Source organism: Bos taurus, chromosome 4 (genome assembly GCF_002263795.3).
Source record: "Bos taurus isolate L1 Dominette 01449 registration number 42190680 breed Hereford chromosome 4, ARS-UCD2.0, whole genome shotgun sequence".
Lineage (NCBI taxonomy): Eukaryota > Metazoa > Chordata > Mammalia > Artiodactyla > Bovidae > Bos > Bos taurus.
In genome coordinates, this window is record NC_037331.1 from 118626420 (window position 1) to 118650047 (window position 23628).

Sequence of the window (23628 nt, forward strand, 5' to 3'; positions counted from 1 at the left end):
GCATAAAGATTATTTGGCAACTTCCTTTATTTTTGAGAAACTGCAGGAGCAGGAGAAACTGAGAACAGAATCAAACTTTACCCTTTTGTGGGGGAAATTTGCATTTATAAGAGAAATCTCCGTTTGTATCTGCATCTTCCTCCCTCTGAGGGGCTTCCCAGGTGGCAGTGGTACAGAATCTGCCAGCAATGCTGGAGACTCCAGTTCCATCTCAGGGTTAGGAAGATCCCTGCAGGCGGAAATGGCAACCCACTGCAGTTATTCTTGCCTGGAATCTCATGGACAGGGGAGACTGGCAGGCTACAGTCCATGGGGTCGCAAAGAGAGGGACACAACTGAGAATATACATGTTAATAAAACCTGTATTTATTTTTCTCTTTTGTATTTCATTATAGGGAGTTTCATCATAACCAAGAACTGAAAAGCAAAGACAGAAAATTACATGTGTACGGTCCCATCCACCTCTCCCTCCCCGCAAATACAATTTTACTAGAAGGAGAGCACTATACCCACTGTCTCAATAATGCAAGCTGGATCCATTCGATGTTAGTAAGCATAATTACATTATTATTTTTATGGCTTGCAAAGTATTCCTGATGAGGAACAGATTATCTCCAGAGTCGATATCAGTAACCTTGTACGTTCTTTTTTCTTTCATTTTCTGTTCTTGAATTTATTACCTCAGGGCAAATTATTTACAAATGTTATTCTTCTATCAGAGATTAATTTTTCAGGATAGTGAAAATTGCCAAGCTGTCATTGAGGACCTTCATCTTTGGTTCCTGGGCTCGGGCAGGGTGCCTGTGTGCGTGTGCCGGGTCCACAAATTTTCTCCTATCACTTGCACGTTTGGCTGGGAAGAAGTCCATGCCTTTTTATCAGTTTCTCAAAGAGGCAGAAGTTTCTCGACAAAGAAGAGCTATGATTTCCTGAGTATCATTATGTGATAGGCACAGAGCCCAGCGCAGACAGTGACCCTTCCCAGGAAGTCCATATCCCCATTTTACAGATGGGGAGCCAAAGTCGGTCTCCCTGCTCTTCCTTCCAACCTGCAAACTGCAAGTTAGTCCTGGCCGGGCTTCCCTTCCTACCAGGTTACCAGCCCGAGGCCCTTCCCCCCACGCCTCTGCAAATGCAAATGCTTGCGGTTCCCTTTTGGAATCTTCTTCCACTGAAGTACCGTCCGGCAGCACCGCCATCGGAGCTAACACTTATTGTACAATGTCTTTCATCGCTGAAGATCTTCCCTGTTGTTTCACAGACCGCTCTTTACAGATGGAGTATTGGCTAACGTTCAGGGTGTTTGGCCCCCTGGAATGCCGGCAGGCACTTTGTTGGTACCGTTTGGTTTCCTTCCGACACAGTTCACTGCATGGACAGACGTTTTAATACGTATTTTTTGGAGGAAGACCAAGTTATTTGTGGCTAGCCCACTAGACTCCACGTCTCTCGCTGCTTGCATGTCCAGGTTAGCTCCCGCTCGCCTCAGGTGGGGTCTCATTAAATATGAGACGTCGCTCGTCGCCCGATAGCACTGTCTTCGCGGAGGGAAAGCCTGGGGGCCTGCAGACAGATAGGGTTGCGTGCGGCGCCGGTACTGCGGGAAATTCCAGCCCCGCCGAGGTCATCTCCTCTTCGTCAGGAGACGCGAAAACCCAACACCGCCTCGCCGCCTCGCCGCCTCGCCCGGGGAGGCTTCTGTAACCTTCCAAAGGAAGGGATCGAGAATTGACTCAGAGTAAACACATTTTCTTTTGCTAACTGGTCACCTGCCCAGAGCCAGGTAAGTAAGACAGGGAGGGCTGAAGAAACACAAGAAATGACTCCACAGAATCCAGGGCGCGAAGACCAAAACCGACAGCGCCCACGCCTCAGGCCCTGAAGGACACGGACGCCGCGCCAGGAACCGGCACGCGGCGGGCCTCGCCTGCGCATGCGCGCTGTCTGCCGCGGCCCGGGCCGCGCAGAATCTTCGGGAAGGCAGGGGAGGAGGGGGTCGGGGCGGTCGGGGCTTTGCGCACGCGCGGCCTCAGGGCCGGGCGGAAGTGTCGTCGCCGCGCCGCCGCCGCCTGACGCACTTCCTGTTTGTTGTTGGAGAAAGGAGAGAAAGGAAAGCGCGAGGACCGTCGCCGCCTCCGCCACCGCGCCGGAGCCGAGGAGTCCCGGCCGTAGCCCCAGCGCGCCTTCCGCCGCTGGCTCCCGCGTCCTCGGTGAGGGCCGCCAGCGGCCGGGGCGAGGGCCCGGCGGCCCAGCTGACCCGGGCCTCGGCTGCGGCTTGTGGGGCCGGGGGCCGAGGACTCGGGGAAGGGGCCTGAGGGCTGGAGACGGGTTTGGTGTGGGGCCGGGGCCGGGCGCGCCGGGGCCGGCGGCAGGCCGCGGGCCGGGCTGGGGGTCGCGCGTCGGGGCGGGCTCCGGCCGTCCCCTCGCCTCCTTCAGCGCGCCTCCCCCCGCCTCGGCCGCCGCCTGACCCGGCGGCCCCCTCCTCCCGGCGCCCTGGGGGCCCCGCGCCGGCGGTTGGGGCCGGGCGGGTGCCGGGACCGGGCGGCGGGCTCGGGGAAGGGGGCGAGGGATCTGTCGCGTGGGAGGCTGAGGGTCTGAGTGTTTGAAGGCCCCGCGGGGACGTCCCTGAGCCCAGGAGGGAGGCGGGTTTGCGGGAGGAGTGGGGGGCCGCGTGTGCGGAACTCCCCGCCGGCTCCTCCGAAGCGTGTGGATGGTCGGTCGAAACGAAGTGTTTGGCTTTCAGCTCACCAAAACGGTTCGCTTGGTTTCTGTTCAGGGTGTATGGCAGTTTATATAACTGAAGTTTCTGTCAAGTTTTGCCCAAGTAAGGAAAGAATTGACGCAAGAAGTGAAAATTGCAAACTTGGGTTGTCTCGCGAAATGTTTTCAGAGTGTGTGTCGCCAGTCAGGACGTTTCAGTCTCACTGCCAACCCACGGACCACGGGAAGGACACGGCCTTTGTGGACAGGTCTCCGCACCGCCCGGGGGCTGCCTGGCACGCGTGGGCGGGGCGGCGCCCTCTGTGTTCTCAACGTTTTATCGCAGTTGTGGAATCGTGGTAAGACTTTATGGCTGGAATCTTCTAAGGCGACTAATTGATTTAGTGGAAAAGTTAGGCCGAATGACCAAAAAAGGAAAGAGAAACTCTTATCATTTGAACTCGCTCATGTTTCAGTCGCTTTTTTTCTAGTAGTTAAGCGAATCAGTGTTCTCTTGATTTGTGAAAGGCATTTTGTATTTCTTTCCCCAACCTGTTTCTAGACCACCGCTCCCCTGATTGTTTCTGGGAAGTTTAATTCACACTTCTCTTGTTTCCAGTCAGAGGCCTCAGCTCCTGTGGGTGTGTTTGTGTGCGTTAGTCCCTCATTCCTGTCCGGCTCTGCTACGCTATGGACTCGAGTCCGCTTGCCTTTTCTGTCATGGGATTCTCCAGGCCAGAATACTGGAGTGGGTAGCCGTTCCCTTTTCCAGGGGATCTTCCCAACCCAGGGATCGAACCCAAGTCTCCTGCATTGCAGGCGGATTCTTTGCCCTCTGAGCCATTATCAGTGTCCTTTGTGCGTGCTGTCTAAGGAGCTGTGGAATTTGGGGGGTTATGCAGAGTATGAACTTGGGGAGTAAATTGGCTCGGTTAGTCGTTTGTGGGTGTGGATGACTTGAAGTGGGAGGAGAACAAAAGGGGATGAGATGTTGGTTTTACAGATTGGCTTAAGCAGGCTTGGTGTGTAGTGCTGTACAATTGGAGAAAGTTGGGAATTTAGGGGTTTTTCCAAAAATTTGACTTGTGTTCAGCACCCTCTTAAAAATATCATTGTTTTAAATTCGTTTTTCTTGACCTGAAAGTGATAGATTTGGCTGCAGGAGAGAGACTTACCTGGAGGGCTGGGTGGAGACTATGGTTTGAGTAATACTCTGGATACTAAGTGGAGGATAGGGAGTTGTGGTGTGACTACCTGCAGCGAGTGGCAAACAATAGCCTTACTCTTCAGGTAAACCCATTGAATTTTAGGTGTTTGATCTCAGGGGAGAACCATTTTCCCTTGTATTGACTCTCTTTTGAACAGCTCCAAACAAGAGAATTGTACTCCCCACCTTTTCCACCTGGACTCAGGTTTGGGTTGAAATGCGTCTGTACCTTTCATAGTTTTAAAGAAGACACAGTTATTTTCAGTTCGGTTTTTCAGCATCGCAGTGTAATCCTCAGCATGTCAGCTTAGTGATGTAGAGGTCACCTACCTTCCACTGGGGTGCAGTCGTATGCTCTTTCAAGGTCAGCTGCTGCTACCTTGGTTAATGCTTAAAGATGATTAAATGTCACTCTTGGTGTCTGTTGGTAAGAAGTAAGTGAACGTAGTCAGTCTTTTGATATCTTAACAGAATTTTTAGAAAGTGTGTGTTTTGTTTTTGCTTTTTCACTTCCTTGGAAATGATCTAGAATGTAGGCCTGTGTTCTGTGTTATAAACCTGGTTTGCCTAAAATTCGTCCAGGACGCCACCCAGTGGCAAGAGCAGGTTAACTGCGGGCTTATTTGTGAATTAAGATGGGATCAGTGGCAAGGTTTAAGAAGTGCTGTGGTTTCTCTTCGTGAATAAAATTTAAGAGAATTTCAAGCTTAAAAAAAGTGAAATGAAGAAAAGAGAAGTTAGTGAAGGTAAGAATAGTGCATAGAAAGACAATTTTAAAGCCTGACTGAAGAAATCAGGCTTACTGGATTTGTCAACAAGAAAAAAAGTTGGTGCTTCTGTTATAGATTATAAGGTGTTTTTCAAACTTTTATTTTTAGGGAAACATACAAAAAACAGTCGACTCCTTTTGTTTCAATATCCTACTTAAGAAATAAATGTTGGAGAGTGCTTTAGAGGGCAACCTTGCACCTATCCATTCTTTTATTAGAGTAAAATTTTTACTTTATTTCTAAACTGAAAAAAGGTAAATTTTAAAAATACTTCATTTTTAAAGTGAGGGGAGTTTCTGGAAAAAAGACTAAAAGGTTAAATTTCTAAGTGTTGCAGTATATATCAAAGTAGAGAAGGTTCCGTCTAATTTATATTCTAAACCTTACTTCAAAAGCTATACCTTATTTAGGCATAGTTTGGTTTTCTCTGAAAATTATTAACCTATTTGTAAGGACTTCTTGACTATTCTAAATAAAAGGCAGTAGTCATCGCATTTGGCCGTGAGGCAGTGGCTCTATTTGTGTGTCAGAATACTCCAGGTATTTTAGGTTTCTTAAACTCAGGTGCAAAGATCACACGTCTTTGGAATGGTGATTTCTTACGGCAGCTGTGACTTTGTGTCTTTTGAAATTTTCATCCTACCCTTTTCCCCGAGAGGTGGGGAAAAGGTGGCCCACTCCAGTGTTCGTGTCTGGAGAATCCCTCGGAGAGCAGAGCCTGGCAGGCTACAGTCCGTGGGGTCGCGGAGTCGGACACGGCCGAGTGACTCTCACTCACTCTTTCACCGTTTGTGTGCTGGCGCACTGGGCCCTCCTGTGAGGGCCTTTGGGCAGACCTGGAGTTTTCCATCGTGTGTTTCTGTGACTGTAGTGTTGTCCTGGACTCAGAGTGCTCAGAAAATATCGGTTGAATTGGATCCTTTTTTCCTGGTTTATCTGTGCCCCTTCTGTGGTTAATAATGGAATCCAGAGCTTAGGGGAGTTTAGAGAACAATATAGCTAGCATACAGATTGAGTTCACAAGTACCAGGACTGATGAAATACCAATACTTGCCATGTATTATTTTAATGAAAGGAAGTTAGTCATACCTGTAAGTGTCTAATGGGTGATGATTGCCAGATGAGAGAATGGTCTTGGATCTTGAGTTACAGAGGAAATAAATTCCCTTGTTTGTTTCTGGAATACTTTAAGGCATGTTGAGTAAGAACAAGATACGGAAGAAGATGATTTGTGATAAGGAATGACAGTTGACTTCTGTCTTTGCCCCCTACTCTCTGGTACATCTCGTTCATCAGATAATGAGATGATGTGGAGGAACTTGTCCACGTTCGCCATCTATTTCTTTTTAAACTTGCCCCTTTCCTTTCTATTAAGCAATAGTATTGCACAAAATTAGTTCCGTGTCACAACATGAATTCAACATTTAAACAAGGTTTTAAGTTTCTCCACTCGTAAGTTAGAAGTAACAAGTATTTTGATTTGCTGATTTCTTAAGCTGAGGAATAGAGAATGTCTTCAAGAGACAAATTGCATTATGTAAAACATTGTGTAATGTGTAGCAATCTGTGGGGGCAAAACTATCTGGAAGGACGAATGTTGATTTTCTCCCTTCGGCTCCATTTTCAACATGGAGTCTCTTGGATTGGAAGGGAATAAGGAGCATTTTTATTGCACGCAGAGCAAGGTTTTTTAGATTTAGATGGAGAGATATCTGAGAACAGTCTCTTGGGTGGAAAGATGGTTATTTAAAAATTTTTTTTGCTGTGCTGTGTGGCATGTGGGATCTTAGTTCCCCATCCAGGGATCAGACCTGTGTCTCCTGCAGGGGGATTGAGGAGCCCAGTCTACTGGGCTGCCAGGGAATTCTCAAAGTTGTCAGGTTAGCCCAGTTACACACTTTTAATTTGTGCGGACAGGCAAGATTTGGGACGACATAGCCAAAGGACTCAGTGCAGAGATGTCTTTGTCATACCCCGAGCTTGAGGAACATGACTCGGGGTCATCGTGTAGAGGCAGGAAGACCGACGTGTTGGTAGCAGTCGCGTTGGGCACAAAAGTTCTTTAGTGTCGATGAGACCATGGGGCCTGTGTAATGACTTGGCAATTCTCCTTTAGAAATTCAATAGAGACAGGGTTGTAACTTAAAAGGGACTAGTTAAGCTGTTGAAGAAACTTGGCCTTTCAGAGCTCTCTCTCAGGGCACCTCTTCTGGATGGACATTTGTGACTGTCACCTGAGGTACTTGTTTAGCACCTTGATATTCATCTTGCATGTGAATAGTTGAGTTAGAGGGAAAGGAAATGCTTCTCTGAATGGGCCATTGTAAGTTAAATTCTACACATCCATCCTCGAACCCCCCCCCTTAACCATTGAGATGAGCCTTGGAAGGTTTACAAATGTGTCTCATGAGTTTGCAGGCGTTGTGGTGTGTGCCCCTTGAGACCTGTACAGTCACTCTCACTCTCAGAAGGAGGGGCGTCCTGGGAAACCCTTTCTGAGCCGCAAAGGTCTGAAGGGAAGAAGCAGTTAGCTGAGGACCCATCTTGCCCACCGATGCACAAAATAAATGGAGGGGAAGCCCAGGTGCTCACAGGCAGTTCACAGCTGTTGCTCCTCGAGGCTGAGGAGCTGTGTGTGGTCCCTGGGAAGGTGCCGCTCACTGCTGGAGTGGGCACTGCTGCCAACGTTTCTTTTTCTTATAAAAGTGAAAATCCTCTTCAAATTTCTTGTGATTGTCAAAAACAGGTACTAAATGTGGGTGTTTTTTTTTTTTTTTTTAATTATATACTTGGCTGCACCAGGTCTCAGCTGTGGCATGAGGGATCTTTAGTGGTGGCACGCCAACTCCCAGCTGTGACCATGGGATCCAGTTCCCCAGCCCGGGCCCTGCATTGGGAGCATGGAGTCCCAGCCACTGGACCACCAGGGAAGTTCCATGTGGGTCTTTCTTAAAGGTGAAGTATTGTGACGAGAGCTCTGGAAAAGCAGGGGACATCTGTGTTACTGAACTGGTCAAGGGGTGAAAGACTGCAACAGCTGGATGTTCATACTGACGACCCCCTGACCCCCTCTTTGTCAGCTGTGCGTCTCTCCTTCCAGGGTGCCTTGAGATAGTAGCTAAATACCGTGTGAAACCATGTTTGGTGGTAAGTACAAACAAGTACTCCTTGTTTGAGCATTTATAATTTTGGTTTTGATGTGTGTAGTGGTAGTTCAGGCCCAGGCAGACCCCGTTTTATAGCGGGTCACTTGAGTGCAGGTGTTGCCTTTTTTTTTTCCCTGAACAAATTGATGGTTTGTGACAACCTTGCGTCGATCAAGTCTATTGGCCCCGTTTTTCTCACAGCATTTGCTCACTTTGTGACTGCCAGTTTGGTAATTCTCATGGTATTTCAAGGTTTTTCATTATTACGTTAATGATCTGTGATCTCTGATGTTACTCTTGTAATTGTTCTAGGTCCATCTAAGACCATCTTAGACCCTGTGTTCTGACTGCTTCACCGACCCACTGTCTTTCTCCCCCTCCTCAGGCCTCCCTGTTCTCTGAGACACAACAATACTGAAATTAGGCCAGTTATATCTCTGCAGTGGGCTCTTCAAGTGAAAGGAAGAGTCTCCCCTCTCATTTTAAATTAGAAGCCAGGAATGGAGATGTTTACTGACGAAGGCCTGTGGAAAGCTGGAGCTAGGCCTCTTGTGCTGAACAGCCAGCTTCTGAATGCAAAGAAAAGATGCTTGAAGGAAAGTGCTACTCCAGTGAACACGTGAGTGGTGAGAAAGCAGAATCGCCTTTCTGCTGTTGTGGAGAAAGCCCAGGCACAGCCCTAACTCTTGAGTTCTGTGAAGGCTGACAGAGATGAGGAAGCTGCCGGGGAAAGTCTGAAGCTGGCAGAAGCTGGTTCATGGAGTTTGAGGAAAGAAGCTGTCTCTGTGACATCAAGCGCAGGTGAAGCAGCAAGCGCTGATGTGGAAGCTGCAGCAGGTTATCCAGAAGATCGAGCGCAGAGCATCGGAGAAGGCGGCTGCACCGAGCAGCAGGTTTTCAGTGAGGATGAGTCAGCCTGACGTTGGAAGAAGACACTGTCGGGATGTTCACACTAGAGAGAAGTCAGCACCTATCAGCATCTGAGGACAGGCAGGCTCTCTGAGAGGCTAATGTGGTGGGGGACTTGGAGCTGAAGCCAGTGCTCGACCATCTGGGAACCCTGGGGCCCTTGTGAACTACGCTAACTCTGCTCTGCCTGTGCTCTGTAAACGGAACAAGGCCTGGATGGTGGCACATCTGTCGACAGCGCGGTTTCCTGAATATTTTACACCCACTGTTGAGACCTACTGCTCAGATTAAAAAATTATTTAAAAATTACTGCTCATTGACAATGACCCGAGAACTCTGGAGATATATAGTGAAATTCGTGTTCTTTTCATTCCAGCTAGCACAATCTCCATTTTGCCGCCCATGGGTCAAGGAGTAATTTTAGACTTTCCAGTCTTGTTATTTAAGAAATACACTTTGTAAGGCTATTGGTGCCATAGACAGTGATTCCTCTGATGATCTGGGCAAAGTCAGTTGAAAACTCTCTGGGAAGGACTCACTGTTCTAGATGCCCTTAAGAACATTTGCAATTCATGGGAAGAGGTCAAAACACCAACTAATTATAATTAACAGGAGTTGGGGATAAGTTGGTTCTGATCCTCATGGATGACTTGAGTTCAAGACTCAGTGGGGGAAGTAACGGCAGATGTGGTGGAGACAGCTGGAGAACTAGAATTAGAAGTGGAGCCTGAAGATGGGACTGAACTGCTGAAGTCTTATAGGAACGTGTGAGTGGATGAGGAGTTGCTTCTTTAAAAGAATGCGCAAAGAAAGTGGTTTCTTGAGATGGAATCTACTGGTGAAGATTGTTGACCTAACAGCAGATTGAGAATATTACATAAACTTAGTTGAAAAAGCAGTGGCAGTATTTGAGGATTGAGTCCAATTTTGAAAGAAGTTTGAAAGATGGCATAGGCTGGCTACAGTCACGGCATGGCCTGGTGGCATAGGCTGGCTCCGTAAACTTATTTCTTTGCCCCACTGTGTCTGTAACCTTTCCCCAATACTGTTCATACTTTCTTAATTGTGTATGCCTAAGTTTTTTTTTACATGTCTGTCTTCTGAACTTGGTAACTTGGTCCCAGAAGTGTCACGATTGTTTTTGCGTAGTAAATATACATAAATCTGCTCAGAATTACTTTAGTTTTTACTGAGAATGAGTGTGTTGATGGTATAATTGGTACCCAGAAGGTTTTGATCTGTTGAGTCAGTGAGCCAAGATACCAAGGTGGAGTGTATCGGGCGAACCTTGGACTTCACTTACCTGGAGAGCCACAGTCGCACAAAGGGAACCTCAGGGGAGAGGGCGCGGTCGCAGGCCTGGAAAGGCTGAGGCTTAGCCCAGGTGTGTTGACCATAGAGTTCCAAGGTTTCCCAGGAGAGCTGACACAGCGCTGACAACTTGAGTTGAGAAGGGAAAACAGTAGTGGGGTCCACTGTGCCTCCTGCAGTGGGAGGGCGGAGTGTGGGCGCCTGGACCACCAGAACATCCCTGGTGTCTGTGCTTGAAATGCATGACAGTCACTCAAGGTACCAGAGAGAGAAATGCTAGGGATTTAAGGTATAGCATAAGAAATACAGTTAACACTGCTATGCGTTGCATGAGCTTCCCCGATGGCTCAGATGGTAAAGAGTTAAGAGTAAATCCTACGAGTTCTCATCACAAGGAAAAAATACTTTTCTATTTTTTTTATTTTGTATTTATATGAGATGGTTGTCATTGTTTAGTTGCTAAGTCATGTCTGACTCTTTTGTGACCTCATGAACTGTAGCCTGCCAGGCTACAGGCTCCTCTGTCCATGGGATTTCCCAGGCAAGAATACTGGAGTGGGTTGCTAGTTCCTTCTTTAGGAGATCTTCCTGACCCAGGGATCAAACCCAAGTCTCCTGCACTGGCGGGCAGGTTCTTTACCGCTGAGCCCCCAGGGAAGCCCCATATGAGATGACAGACGTTCACTAAACTGATCGCAGTAATCCTGTCATGATGCAAGTCAGGTTGTGATTCGGTACACCTTAAATGTGCATAGTGGTGTATGCCAGTTATGTCTCAATGAAACTGGAAGAAGAAAATACACGCCAGCCATTCTTTTGATGTTCAGAATCCCTTCTGATCTGTGGATGTTTCATCAGTTTTGTTCTGGTGTCATTTTGACGTCGTTGTACTTTTTTCTCTTTTTGACTTATTTTTAACTTTTTATTTTGGAACCACTGTGTATTTATAGAAGAGTTGCGGACCTAATACAAGAGTTTTCCTGTATGCCTCTTACCCAGCTTTCCTTAGTATAACGTGTAACCATGGTGTGTTTATGAAAAATAAACAATTAGGTTGGTATAGTACTGTTAACTACAGACTGCATTCACATCACACCAGTTTCCTGCCCCACCCCCACCCCCCAACATTCTCTTGCTGCCCCAGATACCAGTCCAGGAGCTCAGACAGCACTTGGTTATCATTTACTCTTAGTCACTTCCAAGCTTGCACTGTTCCGCCAGTCTTTCCTTGTTTTTTTCCTGACCAGGCCTGTAGTTTTTGCTAGTAGCATCTTTACTTTGTTGACTGACAACATCTCCTAGGCTCGTGTTGTACCTTTTCTGTTCCAGACCTAGCGTTAGCTAGGGCAGTAAAGCGCCATTCCAGGAATCCCCAGTGGAGCCGACCGTGTCCTTTAGAGCTGGTTCTTTCTGGTCTGGACAGCATGTTGTATCTGTTGTGATACCGTTTGCACATTTATAGCTCATCTTGGCTGTGAGAAAAGAGGCTCCCACAGGATTTCAGAAAGGGTATCTGGTGCCACCAAAGATGGAGAAAAGTGAAGGGGTTTGAGGGGTCTGCAGTGAGCCACACAAAACTGTGGGTTGGTTTGTTGTGTGTGGGTGGAGCGGTGTGGAGCGAGGCGAGGCTTTCCAGCCGGGGAGTAGAATTATAGAAAAAGGCCAGGTGGGAGTGGGGAGGACAGAGCGTGAGATGTGGTCATGTTCTATTTGGAGTGTCTTGTTAGACGTCCAAGTGGCTGTGTTGAGAGCCATCTGTCTATTTGTGTCTGAAATGCCAAGTGAGGCCTGTGGTTGGGGCTAACAGGAGGGAATCATTGCTCCATAAACGGTATTTCAATAACAGAGCAGATGAAAGCGCGGGAGTAGGGTGAGAGGGCTCTGAGTCCCCGGCGTTCCCACAGCTGACTAAGGGGAGCAGGCGGGCAGGTAGAAGGCAAACTGGGGGCCTCCGAGAAGAAAGCCCGTGTGTGCTCGGGTTTGCCAAGCCCACCAGCCTGAGCCCTGAAAATGTGCCCTGGGTGTTAACGGGGGAAGCGCTTCCTCGTGACCGTAAATCAGAGTAAAGTTCAAGCGGTGGGCCGGCCGGGTGCTGGCCAGGACTGTGGTGGAGGCACTTCCTTCTGGGGCAGTCTCCACTAAGAAAGAGCGAGCCCCCATGGCCGAGTGCCTCTGTTCCCGGGGCTGGTGCCTGTGAAGCTTGTGTGCCCCCCAGCCCAGGGCTGGTCCTGGGGGTGGACGGCTCATCCCAGGGGGTGCTGTAGGTGCCAGCAGTGGTCACCTCTGGTGGACATGGCCCGAGTTGAGGCCCATCCTGCCGCATCTGTGCTGCCTGCCTCAAGGGTCTTGCTCTTCCCACCATGGTCAGCACAGACACTGGCACCTTGTTGCCAATGCAGGGCAACGCAATTGGACTTAGGACACGGTGAGCTTTGTACTAGGAACAAAGGTGTGTTCTTGTTCACCCGCTAAGTTGTGTCCCCACGGACTGTTTGTGACCCCACGGACTGCAACACGCCAAGCTTCCCTGACCTTCTCTGTCTGCTGAAGTGGGCTCAGACTCACGTCCGTTGAGTCAGTGGTGCCATCCAGCCATCTCATCCTGTCGCCCCCTTCTCCTCCTGCCCTCAGTCTCTCCCAGCATCAGGGTCTTTTCCGTGAGTCAGCTCTTCACACCAGGTGGCCAGAGTATTGGAGCTTCAGCTTTAGTGTCAGTCAGTTGACTCCAGGTCTTGTTTTGCTGACTGTATAGAGCTTCTCCATCTTTGACTGCAAAGATTTTGATGTTGGCCATCTGGTGATGTCCGTGTGTAGAGTTGTCTCTTGTGTTGCTGAAAGAAGGTGTTTGCTATGACCCGTGAATTCTCTTGACAGAGCCTTTGCCCTGCTTCATTTTATACTCCAAAGCCAGACTTGCCTGTTACTCCAGGTATCTCTCGACTTGCTACTTTTCGCATTCCAATCCCCAATGATGAAAAAGACATCTTTTTTTTTTTTTTTTTGGTGTTCCAAAAAGTCTCCTGGGGCTTCACAGAACCGTTCAGCTGTAGCTTATTCGACATTAGTGGTTGGGCATAGGCTTGGATTACCAGGGTGTTGAGTGGTGTGCCTTGGGAGTGAGCCGAGATGGTTGTGTCGTTTTTAGATTGCACCCCAGTACTGCATTTTGGACCTTTTTGTTGACGTGAGGGGTACTCCATTTCTTCTAAGGGATTCTTGCCCGCATTAGTAGTTTTAATTGTCATCTGAGTTAAATTCACCCATTCCCATCCATTTTAGTTCACTGATTCCTAAAAGTGTCAGTGTTCATTCTTGCCATCTTGACCATGTCAAGTTTACCTGATTCATGGACCTAACATTACAGGTTTATATACAATATTCTTTACAGCGTTAAACTTTACTTTCACCACCAGACACATCCAAAACTCAGCATCACTTCAGCTTTGGCCCAGCCTCTTCATTCTTTCTGGGACTATTTCTCTGCTCTTTGCCAGTAGCATTTTAGACACTTACTGACCCGGGGTTACTCATCTCTGGCGTCATATCTTTTTGCCTTTTCATACAGTTAATGGGGTTCTTGGGGCAAGAATATTGGAGTGGTTTGCCATTCTCCCCTCCAGTGGAGCATTTTTTGTTAGAACTATCCACCTTGAAACGCCCGTCTTGGGTGGCTGGGCATGACGTGGTTCATAGCTTTGAGTTAAACCTGACTGTGATCCATGTGATCACTTTGGTTAGCTTTCTGTGATTGTGTTTTTGGTTCTGGAGGCTGTGGGATTGTAGTTCTTGCTGCTTCTGTCTACCCTCTGACGGATGAGGATTAATGGCTTATGCAGGTTTCCTGATGGGAGGGACTGGCTGTGGGGAAAAATGAGCCTTGCTCTGGTGGAGACCCTCGCACACTCACAGGCACGTCTGGTGCAGTCTCCTGTGGGGTCACTGCTCCTTTCCCCCCTGTCCTGGTGCACACAGGCTGTTGTTTGCTGCTGTTGTCTGCAGGAGTCTGTTTCCCCCTTCAGGAGGTTCTGAAGTGTCTTAAGTGGTGGCATCCGGTACACTGGTGACCTGGTCACATGTGGTCAGGCAGTGGCTTACTGTTAGGAGAGGGAAGCTCCGTCCTGAGGCCTCTCCCCACGTCCCTTTGGTGACTGTGGTCTGGTGGTGTCTCTCCACATGCCTTGTTTCTGCCGGGTGCTGAGATGTCCCCTCGTAGCTGCAGCAGCTGAAGCTCAGAAGTCAGAGTAACCGCCGAGGGAGTCACTCGTCGGCAGAGGGTCGGTTAGGCGAGTCTCCTGTTGGCTGAGAGTCCGTTGTTAGCAGACTGAAGCACAGGTGCCGCCTGCTGGCTCCTGCTGCGCTCCAGCTGCCCTTGGCCCTGGGCAGGTGTCTCATCCCCGAAGGCGTGCGGTTGCTACCTTTCATGGCGCCTACCAGCCATGGCTTCTGAGCAGTGTGCTTTGGATTGTGGAACTACCAGTGAGGAGCACTTCTGTCTAATAATTGGGTGCTCACTCCCATGTCTGATTGCATTTAAAACGAGATCCCCAGTATTTTATGTTGAGCATATGCAGACACAGTCGAAAAAAACTGGACATTGAAAAAGGTACGCCTCCAGTTAGTGTTTTGTTAATCTTGTTATGTGTCTATCACAGCTGATTTTAACGTTAAAGTGGATAAGTACAAGAAAATATTTTTTTTTTCTATTTTGTAATTTAAAAAAAACTCTGGGATTTTATTTGATGAAGATATCTATTTATTAATATTTTTATATTCTAAATACTGGCAAATGTTGTCTGTTTGGAGTTCTTAACTTTCTAATGTCTGTAGCTTTTATTAATGTATTTGAGGTCCTTAATTTCACTTTGGCCAGTTGATGAAATTGATATGTAGTCCATGTACGTCTGAATATCCTAACATCCTTATAATTTTTTTGACCCAAAGGCGTTCTTAAAAAACGTTTGTTACCACAGCTGTTTCTTTGTGGTCTCAGGTGGTGGTTAAGTTTACTCCACCTCGTGGGTGTGTGCTTGGTGTTTTATAGTAGTTAGCTTCAGGTCCCTGTTTTATGTCCCATTACATCAGGTCTGTTAAATGTGCTCAAATCTTACAAGTTAACTCTGTCTGATATGATTGTGGGTGTGCTTTTTAAAAATGTTTTTATTTATGAATTTCAACATAGCTTATTTTTTACTTGACAGAAAATGCACCCTGTTCTAAGTGAAAGCTTCAGGGCATCACCTTCACATTGTTGTCTGTCTTATCAGCACCGTCATCTCCAGAATGTTTCTGTGCTCCCACTTTGAAACTCTGTGCCCACTAAATGGTCACTCCCCCTCCCCCTCCCATCCAGGCCTGCAGGGATGTTTCCTTTTCCCCCTTGTAACACGCGTCCTGATTGGAAGTTGTCGAGGCCCTGTGAGTTTATCCGCGAGAATCTGTGGTTCCTCAGTGGGCCGTGTTCCACCGCTTCCTTCCATAGACTCCTGTTGCGGACACAGCTTCCTTGGTGTTGCCTCGTGCATCTTTCCTGTCTTTCCTACGCCATAACTTTGGATTTTTTTCTGTCTCTTGAGTGTACAGTTGACCCTTGAACAATGTGGGACTTAGAGGTGCAGACCCCCCACAGTTGAAAAGCTGTGCATGACTCTTGACTCCCCCAAAACTTACCTAATAGCCTACTGCTGACTGGAGCCTTACCAATAACGAACATTGATTAGCACATACTTTGTGTGTTATGTTGCTGTATTCCTAAAGTAAGCTAGAGAAAATATTAAAAAAATTTTTAAAGAGAAATTGTATTAACTATATTTACTTATTGATACCATAAGTTTATATTTTTACAAGATGGATTGTCTGTTAGTATCTACATCAATATTGTCTTACATGATACCAAATCCTGTAGATGTGTTAGTAACACAGGCCAAGAAAAATGAAAAGATAATGTAAAGAAGAAATTCACTGTTGTTTATAAGTATAATCCATCCATTATAACGAAGTGGGAGCAGTATGGTTGCTTTATGGCCACCTAGTGTAATCGATGATTGTTCACAGTAGCCTAGCCTATACATTAGTGAATCCATTGTGACATACAGCATTGCACTCATTCATAATACGGTATTGGAAACACTTTTTTTTTTTTTTTAAACCACCTACCTATGATGATCAACTGATACTGGGGGTATGTAATCCTTTGAAAGCAAAGTTACAGAACAGAAAACTAAAATGTTGCTGTTCAATCAATCATTTTGTATTAAATGTCACTCCCTTATGCCTTTGCATTCTTGACACACTTAAAAATTTTTTTTTTCAGTATTTCTAGGCTACATGGTTCTTCTGTGAGCTTTTTCAAGTTGTTGTAAGTCTCCAAAAATTTTTTACTAATATGTTTATTGAGAAAAATGTGCACGCAAGTAGACCTGTGCAGTCAAACCCGCCTTATTCAAAGGTCATTTGTAGGTTTTTTAAAAATTAAGTTTTGATGAAATTACGGTACACAACGCACACCGTAAACTTACACAAGTAACCTTGTGTCAATTGTATCTGGATAAAGCTAGAAAAATTTCCTAAAACAATTTTAGGAAGTCATTGATCTTAATTTTGTTACTGTTTGAATTACATGAGTTAATGTTTACAGAACAGGTAGAATTATTCCCACTAAACGTGTTTTGTTAAAATAAAAAATATTAAAGTCCTGCCTTGTGATTTTTCACAAAGTTTCCTGTGTGTGCCTTCCTCTCATCGATAAGGTTACATCTTATTTTTTAAAAATGAGGTATAATTGACTGGAGGCATGTTTATTTGAATCGTTTATATATCGCTGTGATTGCCACCTGAGTTAGCTGACACCCCTTTCATTATGAAATTAATCGTTTCTTTGGAGGGATGACATCTAAGACCTGGTTCCTTAGTGACTCTGCATGAATGACAGTCCTGTTGGCAGCAGTGGCCGTGTGGGTATTAGGTCTCCGTTGCTCACTGAGACGCCCCACACCGTCCGGTGTGCACGACCTGGTGGTGGTGTCACCTGCTCTCCTGGGCTCAGTGGCAAAGTGCGTGCCCGCAGTGCGGGAGGTGCGGGTTCCATCCCTGGTCAGAAGATCCTCTGGAGGAGGAAACAGCACCCCACTCCAGTGTTCTTGCCTGGAGAATCCCAGGGACAGAGGAGCCTGGCGGGCTGCAGTCCATGGGGTCGCACAGAGTCGGACATGACTGAGCAGCTAAGCAACAAACTTCTCCAGCACAGCTTTCTTTGTCTCCCCATCCTGGGATTGTACTTGGTGGCTTTGGGGTGCTGGGAGCATTGTGGGTTAGTGGAGGTGGTGGTTTTGCCTCCACGGTCCCCAGGCTCAGTGCATCGATTCTCAGTGGTGCTGTTGTCCAGTTTGGGGGGAGTTTTTCTCGTCCCCTTTTCCTGCAGTTACAGCCTTTCATTTCAGTCGCTCAGTCATGTCTGACTCTTTGCAACCCCATGGACTGCAGCACACCAGGCTTCCCTGTCCATCACCGACTCCTAGAGCTACTCAAATTCATGAACGTCGCGTTGGTGATGTCATCCAACCCTCTCGTCCTCTGTCAACCCCTTCTCCCGCATTCAGTCTTTCTCAGCATCAGGGTCTGGGAGTCAGTTCTTTGCATCAGGTGGCCAAAGTATTGGCGCTTCAGCATCAGTCCTTCCAATGAATATTGAGGTCTGATTTCCTTTAGGATGGACTGGTTGGATCTCCTTGCAGTCCAAGGGACTCTCAAGAGTCTTCTCCAACACCACAGTTCAAATCAATTTTTCAGCACTCAGCTTTCTTTGTAGTCCAACTCTCACATCCATGACTACTGGAAAAACCATAGCTTTGACTATCCGGACATTTGTTGTCAAAGTAATGTCTCTGCTTTTTAATATGCTGTCTAGGTTTGTCATAGGTTTTCTTCCAAGGAGCAAGTGTCTTTTAATTTCATGGCTGCAGTCAACCGTCTGCAATGATTTTGGAACCTAAAAAGATAGTCTGCCACTGTTTCCACTGTTTCCCCATCTGTTTGCCATGAAGTGATGGGACCAGATGCCATGATCTTAGTTTTCTGAATGTTGAGCTTTAAGCCAACTTTTTCACTCTCTTCTTTCACTTTCGTCAAGAGGCTTTTGAGTTCCTCTTCACTTTCTGTCATAATGGTGGTGTTATCTGCATGTCTGAGGTTATTATTTCTCCTGGCAATCTTGATTCCAGCTTGTGCTTCATCCAGCCCAGCATTTCACATGATGTACTCTGCATATAAGTTAAATAAACATGATGACAAATTCCAGTCTTGACATAACTCCTTTCCCAGTTTGGAACCAGTCTGTTGTTCCATGTCCAGTTCTAACTGTTGCTTTTTGACTGGCATATAGATTTCTTAGGAGGCAGGTCAGGTGGTCTGGTATTCCCATCTCTTGAAGAATTTCCCACAGTTTGTTGTGATCCAAACAGTCAAAAGGCTTTTGCGTAGTCAGTAAAGCAAAAGGAGATGCTTCTCTCGAATTCTCTTGCTTCTTCAATGATCCAACTGATGTTGGCAATTTGATCTCTGGTTCCTCTGCCTTTTCTAAAACCAGCTTGAACATGGGGAAGCTCATGGTTCACATACTGTTGAAGCCCGGCTTGGAGAATTTTGAGCATGACTTTGCTAGTGTGTGAGATGAGTGCTAGAACTAACACCCCCAAAGACGTCCTTTTCATCGTAGGGACTGGAATGCAAAAGTAGGAAGGCAGGAGACACCTGGAGTAACAGGCAGATTTGGCCTTGGACTACCGAATGAAGCCGGGCAAAGGCTAACAGTTTTGCCAAGAGAACGCACTGGTCATAGCAAACACCCTCTTCCTACAACACAAGAGGAGACTCTACACATGGACATCACCAGATGGTCAACACTGAAATCAGATTGATCATATTCTTTGCAGCCATAGAATGGAGAAGCTCTATACAGTCAGCAAAAACAAGACTGGGAGCTGACTGAGGCTCAGATCATGAACTCCTTGTTGCCAAATTCAGACTAATTGAAGAAAGTAAGGAAAACCACTAGACCATTCAGGTATGACCTAAATCAAATCCTTTACGATTATACACTGGAAGTGACAAATAAATTCATGGTATTAGATCTGATAGAGTGCCTGAAGAGGTTGGACATTGTACAGGAGGCAGAGAGCAAGACCATCCCCAAGAAAAAGAAATGCAAAAAAAGCAAAATGGCTGTCTGAGGAGGCCTTACAAAAGAAGGGAAGCGAAAGACAAAGGAGAAAAGGAAGGATATACCCATTTGAATGCAGAGTCCAAAGAATAGCAAGGAGAGGTAAGAAAGCCTTCCTCAGTTATCAGTGCAAAAGAAACAGAGGAAAGCAATAGAATGGGAAAGGCTAGAGATCTCTTCAAGAAAATGAGAGATAGCAAGGGAACATTTCATGCAAAGACAGGCTCAATAAAGGACAGAAATGGTATGAACCTAACAGAAGCAGAAGATATTAGGAAGAGGTGGCAAGAATAAACAGAGCTATATAATAAAGATCTTTATGACCTAGTTAATCACGATGGTGTGATCACTCACTTAGAGCCAGACATCCTGGAATGTGAAGTCAAGTGGGCCTTAGGAAGCATCACTATGAACAAAGCTAGTGGAGGTGATGGAATTCCAGTTGCGCTCTTTCAAGCCCTAAAAGATGATGCTGGGAAAGTGCTGCACTCAATATGCCAGCAAATTTGGAAAACTCAGCAGTGGCCACAGGACTGGAAAAGGTCAGTTTTCACTCCAGTCCCAAAGGCAGTGCCAAGGAGTGTTACAGCCTTTAGGGGACCTGTATTTTGTGAGTCCTCATCGCAGCCGTTAGTTTCCTGTCCCCTAAAACAAGTCCCATCCTGAAGACGCAGCAGCACCGCGCGCCCCCCCCCCCCCCATCTCGGGGTCACTGTTCTTGGTGTAATTAATTCTGTTTCTGGCCCTTGAGCTCCTGCTTTCCTGGGCGCCCAGCTGGCTCTTCAGATGTGTGTGTTGGGTTTTTACCTAACATTTCTAGGGATTTTGAGTTGGTCAGAGGGGTTTCTACATTTGATTCTGCTTTGATATCTATTCTGCATGAAGTCCTTGGACTGGTAAGAAGGGCTTTTCCCTGTGTCTTTCTGACCCTCAGATAGACGCAGCCTGCCTTCTGTAGAGTCAAGGAGGGCCGTGCGGGCGGGTGTGCATGCCTGCGTGCTGAGTCACGGTGCGGGGAATTGTGTTTTTACCATGAGCTGCTCCCCAGTGTGGAACAGTGGGAACACAATACAGCTGTGCGCTCTGTGTTGAGAGACACACTGTGTCCCGTTGTGGCAGTGTTTATATCTAACCTCAGCAGAATGGTCTCAGGGAGGGTGTGGCCTCATAGATTTGTTTACAGTCAGAACGTTTCTTCTCAAAATCTGGTCCTAGAATTTGGGGAAAGGCTACTGAAAGCCTGGCTTCAGTTTAGCGCTCAGTTGCCTGACAGAAAAACTTGATTTATTGGCTGAAATTATTTTGCAGGCTTGTGTGGTGTAGGCCTGTTTCATGTCAGTTGTTGGTCGTTGGTTTAGTGAGGTGACTTAGCAGTCAGAGTAAAGGCGAACGCTCGCTGGACTTCACATCTTGAGAGGTGGCAGGTGTGTCGGGCGTGATTGGCATGTGACTCGAGGCCGCATCTTCGTAGAGCAGGCGGGGCAGGTCCCTACCCTGGGAGCCCCTGCAGGCCCGCTCTGAGGCTGCCCTCTCCCTGTGCTGCCAGCAGGGCGGTGCTGCGTTTGTTTCCACGTCAGATGCTGGAGGCCCGGGAGGCAGTCACAGGAGCAGCCCCGAGTCCGAGCCGGCGGGGGCAGCCTGCCGTGGGCAGCCTGCCGTGGAAGGTGTCCGTGGTTCGTTGTGGCGTCCCCAGGCCGGGCACAAGGTGTTCATCAGGTGGCTGCAGTCTTGCCCAGCGCCTGGCACAGGGTGTGAGGAGGGGACGACACTCCCGTCGGTCTGGACCAGGGACCTGGCAGCTGGTGGGCAGCGGGCCCCAAGGCTGCTGCAGAGTCACCTGTCGGTTTTATTTAGTTGAGGCTATTCTTAGCTTATTTCAAAGCGTTTTTTCCTACATCAGGAAGGGTCTTAGGGTGTGAGACTTGGAAGCGGCTCCCAGACGAGGCTCTGGCCCGACAGGCTGGTGGTTAATGCCCAGGCAAGGTGACATCTCCCACCCCCTGCTCCGCCCCCCCACCCCGTACCCCCGCTACCAGCCCAGCCTGGGCCGTCTCGTCACTGACCATGGATTTTTGATTGCAGGACTTGTTCCAGCAGCCTGTTAAAACATGGTGGATTACTATGAAGTTCTAGGTGTGCAGAGACACGCCTCGGCCGAGGATATTAAAAAGGCGTAAGTAATTGTATTCTGAAAGAGTGCATCTGGGCACCTGCGGTGTGAGTTTGCACGGCCTGTGGAAACCGAATGGCAGTTTGCGTGCTGTGAGTTTGCTGCGCACTAGTTGGAATGTTAGGTAGCGCTTAGCAAGTTAGCTCGTGCCTCTTGAGACCTAGGCCCACCTGTCACTCAGGGAGAAGGCCACTTGGTTTCCTCTGGTACTTTATCTTGGGACATGGATTCCATTTCTGCTGGAATTAGATCATAAGCTCACTGAGTATATGAAATTGGCCCAAAGAGCTTTGATGTTGGACTTAGCAGTGGAGCAGCCTTGGTGCTCGTGGGTGTCACTGTTCCATCCTCAGTGGGTTGCTCCCAGCCCCTGTCGTGTGGCCGGCTCGGGTCCATGCTGGGGTTTGAGCCCTGTACCGCTGTGTCCTTGCTCGGCTCTGTGGCCGCACGTGAGGCCAGTCTCCGCTCCCAGGCAGCTCCCAGGGTGCACTGAGGTCTGTTAGTTCACTTGGTGTTAATGTATAGCAGGACATGGATGGTGTTTTAGCTGTGTCACGGGGGGCCGTGGGATTTCTCACACTGCGCCTGGCCACATCCAGGATCGGCGTGGTGCAGTGATTGTGCTCTTCTTAAATAAGGTGTGAATGGCGTGAAGATCAGCACCAAGAGGGGCGGGCCTGGCGTCTGTGTTCTCACCTGTGGGTGTGGTGGGGGGCGTCACTGGTGCTGTCCCTGGGGAAGGGCAGGCTGTGTGCCACGCCTGTCTAGTCTCCGCCTAGAGCTTTTGCTTTGAAATGTTTGCTTCGTGTGACACAATAGACACCACCCTCGAAGTGGGATGTGATCAGTAAGTACCTTTAACTTGTTTTTAAGATATCGGAAACTGGCACTGAAGTGGCATCCAGATAAAAATCCTGAGAACAAAGAAGAAGCGGAGAGAAAATTCAAGCAAGTAGCTGAGGCGTATGAGGTGTTGTCAGATGGTGAGTGGGGAGCGTGGGGCTGTGCCCCTGGGCGGGGCCTGCAGAGGAAGGCCTGGCCGAGGGGCTTTGGGGCTGTGAGGGGGGTTTTCTGAGCAGACTGGGTGTCCTGTCCCCACCAGCCTCCCGATAAGGCCCCTGTGATTGCTGCGGGCGCCCTGGCTTCTAGGAGTCTCCTGGGTGGCTCTGTAAGGAGACATCCAGGCCGGGTCTCTGCCTGGCGCTGGGGGCCACCGGGGCTGGGGTGTCGTGGCCTTTCGTCCCCGTCACCCTCCTGAGCACCCTGTGCTGAGGTGCTGGCCGCTTCCTTGGAAGGCCCTCCTGGATTTTGGGAAGTCAGGTGTTGCGCACATGGAGGTTCGGACTCCACAGCTTGTGGGTTTCCCTGCCCCGTTAGAGTTAGGAATTGAACGGCACTGGAAGCTCAGGTCTGTTGGTTTAGTGTCATGGGTCATGCAAAGGGTGTTAGCCAAACCTTGGGTTCTTGGTAAGAGAAGCCTTGGGGCAGGGAGCGGACTGTGGAACTTGGTGAGAAAACTGGAGAAGTACTGACAGCACCTTGGCAGGAAGCAGTCCTTAATGACTGGTGTCAATCGCAGCTGAGGCATTTAAAAGACTAGACCAGAGGAAGTGGACGCCTGCTTTATTTTAAAAGAAGGCCTTGTCATTTTACTTCATGAGTTTGTCTGTCATTGACTGCCATTGTCCTGTTTGTGTGCCTGATCCAGCACGCCCAGATGTGTGGATTCACAGACCAAGAACACTAGAAAATTTGAGAAGTAAATTCAAACGTCAAATGTGATTTTTGGCAGCAGCAGAACCTTTAGAGCTCCCATGAAAATGCTGCTTTCGTGTGTTTTTGTAAGGGGGAGTCTGTTCTTCATCCTTCCTTAGGAAGCCTTCAGTTCCAGGAGCTGGCGGCTCAGATGCACAGTCACTGTTCCTAAGGCTCTGGTGCCCACCCTGGCTGCGGACAGCGTGCCTGCACACTTGTTTCCCCGTTGCCCCGTCACTTGGCACACGCGGCGTCTGCGGAGCCTGTGTGTCTGAGCAGGGCTGCGCTGTCACCGCGCTTGTTCGAGAACCACCGCCCGGGCTCGGGCGGGCCGCTGCCTCGCTGGGGGTCAGGCCAGGCTGGGGGTTGGCTCAGTGTGGCCCATTTCTGCCCTCGCCAAGGCCGTGTCCTGCTCCTTGTGCCATGGGTCTTCTCCCTGAGCTGCA

General features: G+C 48.2%; 1 protein-coding gene across 5 annotated transcripts in view; it reads left to right on the top strand.

The window, feature by feature from the left end:
• The first annotated feature begins 2074 nt into the window (after positions 1–2074).
• Positions 2075–23628, top strand: part of DNAJB6 (DnaJ heat shock protein family (Hsp40) member B6) — a 52531-nt gene continuing 30977 nt past the window's right edge. For 3 of the 5 annotated variants that reach the window (XM_024990471.2, XM_024990473.2, XM_059885410.1), the window contains exons 1-3: positions 2075–2210; positions 21340–21430; positions 22301–22410. In XM_024990471.2, the coding sequence (XP_024846239.1) occupies positions 21366–21430; positions 22301–22410 (175 nt within the window). In that variant the 5' untranslated portion in view covers positions 2075–2210; positions 21340–21365. Of the gene's footprint in view, positions 2211–2890; positions 3060–21339; positions 21431–22300; positions 22411–23628 lie in introns of all 5 variants that reach the window. The other 2 variants (XM_024990472.2, NM_174532.3) reach the window with 2 other exon arrangements.